At 50.9% G+C, this 7,850-nt stretch overlaps 1 protein-coding gene across 1 annotated transcript in view; it reads left to right on the forward strand.

Moving 5' to 3' along the window:
* The window catches only part of LOC127585799 (uncharacterized), a 74,096-nt gene extending 71,968 nt beyond the window's left edge, over positions 1–2,128 (forward strand). The window contains exon 22 of the mRNA XM_052043497.1: positions 738–2,128. Coding sequence (XP_051899457.1) covers positions 738–1,309 — 572 coding nt within the window. The 3' untranslated portion in view covers positions 1,310–2,128. The remainder of the gene's footprint in view (positions 1–737) is intronic.
* Positions 2,129–7,850: the final 5,722 nt, after the last annotated feature.

Below are 7,850 nucleotides of genomic sequence, written 5' to 3' on the forward strand. Positions count from 1 at the left end.
TCACCTGGTTCCATCTGTCAATCACCCACACACTTACCCTCCGGGGTCTCCGATCCCCTTCCAGCTGCCCATCATCCCTCCCTGATCTGGTTCCACATCATCTCAGCATCTGCAGCCTCTGTGTCCCCACTGTCACCTTCCACCTCTGTCTCTGCCCCCACCCTCCCCCACCCCCACCCGGCTCCATCCACCCCGTTTTTGCCTCTCCCCTTGTCTCCACCTCTCACCCACCAGCCGCTGCCTCCCATCGCCTCCCCTCCCGCTCCCCCTGCCCACCATCCCCCAGCTCACCTGGTTCCACCGATCACCCACCAGCCCCTCCCTCACCCCTCCCTCTCACTCCTTGTGCGGACAATCTCCCCTCTACACTCAGTCCTGATGCACGGTCTCCACCCGAAACGTCGACCTTCTCTTTCCCTCCACAGATGCTGCGCGACCCCCCGAGTTGCTCCATCGATGTGTTTTTGCTGCAGAGATCAGCCGCCCATCCAGCCTGCGGAGCGGGGCTCCGACTCGGGCACGCGCATCCATGCTCGCTACCTGTCGGTGGCGCGCTTTACCTCACGCAAGGCCTGCGGACAGCGGGCGCGCTCTCTGCCCTGTGCCTGTCGGGAGCGCGCACCTCCGGTCGGGCCGTCTCCGTGTTGGGAGCGTTGCATCTGCTGATGTCGCAGCCACGGACGGGCTGTGGGAGCGGCGGTGAGTGTGACTGACATTCTGTGTCCCTCTGTTCCCAGCTCCGGTCACCCTCGACCCCAATACAGCCTCTCCTCGCCTTCTGCTGTCTGACGATCTGAGAACCGTGAGAAACACCGGGAAACGGAGGGAGCTTCCCGACAACCCACAGAGGTTTGATCCCAGTGTGGGTGTCCTGGGATCGGAGGGATTCACATCAGGGAGACATTCCTGGGACGTGGAGGTGGGGAACAAGACTCGTTGGGACTTGGGCGTGGCCAAGGAGTCTGTCAACAGGAAGGGAGACATCTTCCTGAGTCCTGGTAACGGATATTGGGCGGTGATACTGAGAGACGGGACAGAGTTCTGGGCCTGTACTAAACCACGGAAACGCTTAGAGCTGAGCGTCCGCCCGAGAAAGATCCGAGTCTTCCTGGATTATGGAGGAGGGAAGGTGTCCTTTTATAACCCGGGTAACTTGTCCCATATCTACACTTTCACCGGTACATTCACTGAGAAACTATATCCTTACTTCTCTGCGGGCAGTAACCGCGACGGTAAGAATTCGGACCCGCTGACAATCTGTCCCCGCAGAGTAACAATCCAGGAGGATGCGGATCCAACCCGTGAATAAAACGGCTGCCAGCGCCGGGCACAACATTCCCAGACCTTGTATCCCTGGGGAGCCCTCACAGGAAGCCTGCGGATAGTTGGACAATTGCAGCGAGCAGCCGATAATCCGCCCGGGACTCAGCGGGAGAGTGCGGGATCCCGGCAGTGGTGCAGGGTCCGGGAAACCTCACTGACATCAGCAGGGAGAGTCCGGGGAACCCGGAGCATAAATCCCAGCAGTAATCCCAATATCTGCTCCTTCCCGCAAATTATCTGTTCATGTTCTCTGTTTCTAACCATAAAATGTCGGAGTATCAGTGACCTGCTGCCTTAAGGTTCCTGTTCAGCGAAGCGGGGCGGCGGGGCCCAAGATGGCGCCGGGCCTTCGTCTTCCCCGAGTGACGGGGAGAACCCGTGCGCGGGAAAGGTTCGTTGACGTCGCGGAAACGTCATTTCCGTTTTCGGTGGGCGGGAACCGTCCCTGTTAAACGGCGGGAGAATAAACCAGTTTTGAGGACAGGACAGCGCAGGAACAGGCCCTTCGGCCCACAGCGGCCGTGCCGACCACCATGCCAATGCAAACTGCACATCTGCCTGCATGTGGTCTCTCTCCCTCCATTCCCTGCCTGTGCACGGGGCTGTCTAAATGCCCCCTGAACATTGCCACGGTATCTGCCTCCCCCGGCAGCGGGTTCCAGTCACTCCTCAGCCCTGTGCACAGGAGGATCCCAAAGATTCCTGACTCTCTGCCAGAAGTAATTCCTCCTCATCTCCGTCTGAAATCGACAACCCTTTATCGCTTCACCGGTGTTGCAATAAAGTTGACATTGATTTCAACCTACTTCTGAGTGGCTGCTTCTGATTCAACAGGCTCAAATTCAGATTATGTTTGGGGACACACGACATTATTTGGCTAAGGTATAAAATGTTACACAGTTCTATAATAGTGACTCCAATATATTCACAGGTTGGGATGCTGTCAGTTCATGTCATTTTTATCATGATCACACAACTGGCCTCACGTGTTAAATTTCACCTATTCCACTGATCACAGATAGAAACAGAGCAAATTCCCTTCGGAAAGGCAGACAGAGAATGCTGGAAACACTCGGCAGGTCAGGCAGCATCAGTGAGGAGAGAACATTTTGGGTCAAGGCCCCTTCATCAGAAGGAGAACAGGAAGAAGACAAGTGTGTTTTGAGTTGCAGAGAGGGAGAGGGTGGGGAGAACAGAGGGAGTGTCTGTGACAGGCTGCACACCAAGTTGTTGATGGAACAATTACTTCAGAAACCGGCAGTTGGAAACAGAAAAGGAAACTGAAACAAGTTGAACCAGGATGGTCTTCAGCAGAAATCCTCATCAAACCTGCTGACACGGGCAGTGCTGTTGAGGTGCAGTGAACTGACCTGTACCTCGCATCAGCTGGACTGCAGCTCTCACACACCTCCCACCACACCATCACCTCACCACTGAACATCAGGCCATTGGTTCCCAGTCACTGAGCTCACCCTCAGGAATTCTTCCCTCCACAGCCTCCAGCCTCATGGCCCCCACTCCTGCACCGCCCACTTCTACCTTATCTCCAAGACCCACACACAGGACGGATCGCTTCAACCTGCTCTTGCCCCACTGCACTTATTTCTTCTGACCTTGACTCTTCCTCCCCTTGTTCTGTCCCTTCGCACTTACACCTGTGGCGCTTCTAATGTCCTGCCCCACCTCGACAGCTTCACGTCCCCTGATTCCAACTGACTCATCCGCACAGTGGACGTTCCATCCCTCTGTAACTCCATCTCACACCATGGTGATCTGAGGGCCTGTCACTTCTTCCTTGAACAGAACCACCACGTTCCTTCACCTGGATGAACTTGTTCTTGCATTGAGCAAGTTCTCCTTCGGCTCCGGTCACATTGTCCAAGTCACCGGTGTAGCTCCTGGAACTCACCAGTGCTCAGAACATCCCTGTCTCTTTGTGGGACATGTGGAACGGTCCTTGTTTCAGTGCTGTTCAGGCCCCTCCCTCACCCCTTTCCACACTGGTTTGATGACTGGTGAAGCTGCCTGCACTCTGACAGAACTTGAACATTTCATCACCATTCCCACCGATTCCCACCCAGCTCCCAGCTCCAGATGATCCACATCTTACTCTTCCCTTCCCTGTGCAACATTTCCATTTCAGGGGATAGGTTCACTCCCAATGTCCATGAAAAGACAGTGGACTCCCACAGCTCTCTCCCCCACACCTCCTCCCACCCTGGATCCAGTAAGGATCGCAGTCCATTCTCCCACATTCTCCATCTCTGTCATACATGCTAACTTAACTGGTTAAATTAGACTGTATTTACTGTCCAGATGCTCCAGAGCTGAGTGTAGGGCCAGGGAGATGGCGTCGACCTGTTTCACTGTGGACCTGTTTCGGCAGTAGGTGAATTACAGTGGATTGAGGTTTTCCAGGAGGCTGGAGTTAACGTGTGCCATGACCAGCCTCTTGAAGCACTTCATGATGGTGGATGTCAGAGCCACTGGTCAATAGTTATTAAGGCATGTTATCTGGTTTTTCTTAGGTACCAGGATGATAGTGGTCTTCTTAAAACAGGTGGGAACCTTAGATTGAAGTAGGGAGAGGTGAAATTTGTATGCAAATACCCCTGCCAGCTGATCAGCACAAGATCTGAGCACATGGCCAGGGACACCATCCAGGCCAGATGCTTTCCTCGGGTTCACTCTCCAGAAGACTAACCTTGCGTCCTCGACAGTGACCACAGGTACAGTTGCATTGGAGGCTGTTGGGTGGGTGGTGACAAAAAAATCTCCTTCTGTTCAAACCATGCATAGAATGCATTCAGCTCATCAGGAAGGGATGTGCCGTTGTTGACCATGCTACCTGACATTGTTTTGTAGCCCGTTATGGCATGTAAGCTCTGCCACAACTGGCGGCTGGTCTGGGACTCTATTTTGAACTGGTAATCTCTTGGCATCTCTGGAAGAACTCAGCGGAGCAGGCAGCATTGGTGGAGGCAGAAGGGTGGTTGGTGTTTCTGATCAAGAATCTGCATCAGGACTGAGAGTGGAGAGGGGAGATAGCTGGTATAAAGTGGTGTGAGGGAGGGGTGAGATGGGGCCTGGGAGGTGATGTGAAACATCATCATACATCATTAAGAGCAAGAGGATAACTAGGGAGAGGGTAGGACCACTCAAGGATAAAGGAGGGAACATGAGCCTGGAAGCGGAGGATGTGGGTGAGGTCCTTAATGAGCACCGGTATTTACCAAGGAGAAGGATGTGGAGGATAGGGAGATCGGTGTGGAGCGTGCTAATATGCTGGGGCATTTCCAGCTAAAGGAGCAGGTAGTGTCAGGTCTCTTAAAGAGCATTAAGGTGGATGTCCCCAGGGCCTGATGGGATATACCCAGGTTATTGAGAGAGGCAAGAGATGAGACTGCTGGGGCCTTGGCCAATATCTTCATGTCCTCTCTCGCCACAGTGAGGTCCCAGAGGACTAGTGGGCAGCTAATGTTGTTCCATTATTCAAGAAGGGAAACAGGGATAATCCTGGTAACTATAGACCAGTGATTAGTCTCACATCAGTGGTAGGGAAGTTACTGGAGAGGATACTTCAGGATAGGATTGATGAGCATTTGGAAAATCATAGTATAGTTAGGAACAGTCAGCATGGCTTTGTGCAGGGTGAGTTGTGCCTTACTAACGATTGAGTTTTTTGACGAGATGACAAGGGTGACTGATGAAGGTAGAGCTGTGGCTGTTGTCTACATGGATCTTAGTAACGTGTTTGACAAGGTCCCTCATGGGAGGCTCATCCAGGAGGTTAAGATGCATGGGATCCAGGGTGAATTGGCCGTTTGGATTCAGAACTGGCTTGCCCGTAGAAGACAAAGGGTAGTGGTCGATGGGACTTATTCTAGCTGGAGGTCTGTAACTAGTGCCATTCCTCAGGGATCCGTACTGGGACCTCTGCTGTTTGTGATGTATATAAATGACCTGGATGAAAATGTACATGGGTGGCTTAGTAAGTTTGCAGGTGATACGAAGATTGGTGGTGGTGTGGATGGCGTAGAAGACTGGCAAAGGATACAGCAGGATATAGATCAGTTGCAGATATGGGCGGAGAAATGGCAGATGGAGTTCAACCCGGCCAGGTGTGAGGTGTTGCAAGTTAGGAGATCAAATATAAAGAGACAGTACACTGTTAATGGCAAGACCCTTAACAGTGTTGATGAGCAGAGGGATCTTGGGGTCCAACTTAATAGCTCCCTGAAAGTGGCTACACGGGTTGATAGGTGGTAAAGAAGGCATATGACATGCTTGCCTTCATTAGTTGAGGCATTGAGTTCAAGAGTCAGGAAGTTATGCTGCAGTTTTATAAAACTTCAGTTAGGCTTCATCTGTAGTATTGCATTCAGTTCTGGTCGCCCCATTATAAGAAGGGTGTTGAGGCTTTGGAGAGGGTGCAGAAGAGGTTTACCAGGATGCTGCCTGGATTAGAGGGCATGTGCTATGAGGAGAGGTTGGACAAACTTGGGTTGTTCTCTCTGGAGTGGTGGAGGCTGAGGGGGAGATCTGATAGAGGTTTATAAAATTATGAGAGGCATAGATAGAGTAGACAACCGGTATCTGTTCCCCAGGGTTGAAATGTACAATACCAGAGGGCATACATTTTCGGTAAAAGGGGGGTAATTTCAAAGATGATGCGCGGGGCAAGTTGTTTTACACAGAGTGCGGCGGGTGCCTGGAATGTGCTGCCTGGGGTGGGGGGGGGGGGGGGTGGGGGTGGAGGCAGATGCAATAGGGGCATTCAGGAAGCTCTGAGATAGACACATGAATGTGGGGGAAATGGAAGGATATGGACATTGTGTCGGCAGAAGGGATTAGTTTAGTTGGGCATTTTATTACTCATGTAATTGGTTCAGCTGAAGAGCCTGTTCCTGTCCTGTACTGTCCTATGTTCTAAACCAGATGAGGGGAGGGGGTGATGGTCAGATGGAGCCAGGCAAGGGAGGGGGAGGGGTGGGGTGAGGTGAGCTCCAGACCCCTGCCTCCTTCTGGATGGAACAATCTTCCTCAACTTCTCGCTAATCCTTCAACCAATTGTTCGAAATCAAGGCCTCCTCCTCTTTGACCACTCTGCTAAACAGATCATCCCTCTTTACTCTATCCTGGCCCCTCGTAATTTTATATATCTTTGATAACTCTCCCCTCAGCCTCTATTGTTCCAAAGAAAACAACCCAAGCTTCTTTACCTTGCGTTTCCAGCTATCACCTACCAACCTCTGTCACAACACTCCCCCTCCCCCTTCCATCATCTGGCTCCACTTTCCCGTAAAATGAAGATCAGACCAATAGTCAGTGCTCGAGCTGTGGCCTTTTCGGTATGTTACGGACTCAGTGAAAGTCCCTTTCAGATAGAGAGTGTGTGTGTATGTGTGTGTGGGGCGTGCTTATGTTAATAGAAGATAAAGGACGTAATGACGTTGTTGAAGAGGTTAGAAGAAGGAGAGAGAGAGAGAGAGAGAAGGGAGAGAGACACCAGCCTGCTTGTTTTCTCTATCGATGGATGAGAAACTATAACTGTGTCTGCCACTGAAATCCATGTATGGAAGTTGGAAGTAATCCGGTGGAGTTCACTTTGTTGCTGACCTGTAGAAGGAAACAGGTATTTGTGTGTGGACGACCACGGTTCGGATGCTTTTTGGGGTGAGGAAGTCACTACCGAGTAAACACTGAAGTGTCGTTTGGGTTCCATCGTGGAACATTTGGATTTCATATGTACTCTCTCTATGTTTCTCTATGTCTACGTCTTATCTTCAGACAACGGTGGTTGTTGAAGAAGCCCTTGCTCATGTTTCACCTTATGGCTTGCGGAACTGAACTTTAAGAACCATTCCGGAACTGGGAGTTTTGGACTTTGCCACACCCACACACACACAAACGAAGAGTTTAGTTTTGGGGTTAACGTTCAAGGTTTAACATTTTTGAAGTCTAACATACTAACATTTTTACTTTTATTTTACGTATTATCATAAGTAGTGATTAATAAAATAGTTTTTAACACTGAATCCTGCTCAGTGTGTTTCTTTTGTTGCTGGTTCGTGACAGGTATTGTACGTAGTTCCAATGTAACCTCCCTGCTCTTAGATTCTACACTCCAGCTGAGAAAGGAAAGTATGTCCTCTGCCTTTCAACCATTTTATTGCCGTCCTATTACCTTGAAGGATCTGTGGATGTACTCACAAGAACACAAGAAAATAGGATCAGGAGGAAGCTGATCTATGCTGGCCTCAACCTCTTCTATGCCATTTCCCCATACCCCTCTATTCCTCCATCTATTCAGCTTCACTTTAAATACTTCCGCTGCTCCGCCAGGGCAGAGATCCCTTCGTTCCTCCAGATGACTCAGTGCTCTGCTATTTCTTAAAAATTCCCTTCCCTTGTTGCACCTCCCCAAATGCAATACCCGCACATCTCTGGATTGAAGTCAATTTGCCACTTTTCTGCCCAGCTCACCTTCTATTGCACCCCACTGGGTCGAAAGGTTCCCTCCTTAC

This window comes from Pristis pectinata, chromosome 34 (genome assembly GCF_009764475.1).
Source record: "Pristis pectinata isolate sPriPec2 chromosome 34, sPriPec2.1.pri, whole genome shotgun sequence".
Taxonomy (NCBI): domain Eukaryota; kingdom Metazoa; phylum Chordata; class Chondrichthyes; order Rhinopristiformes; family Pristidae; genus Pristis; species Pristis pectinata.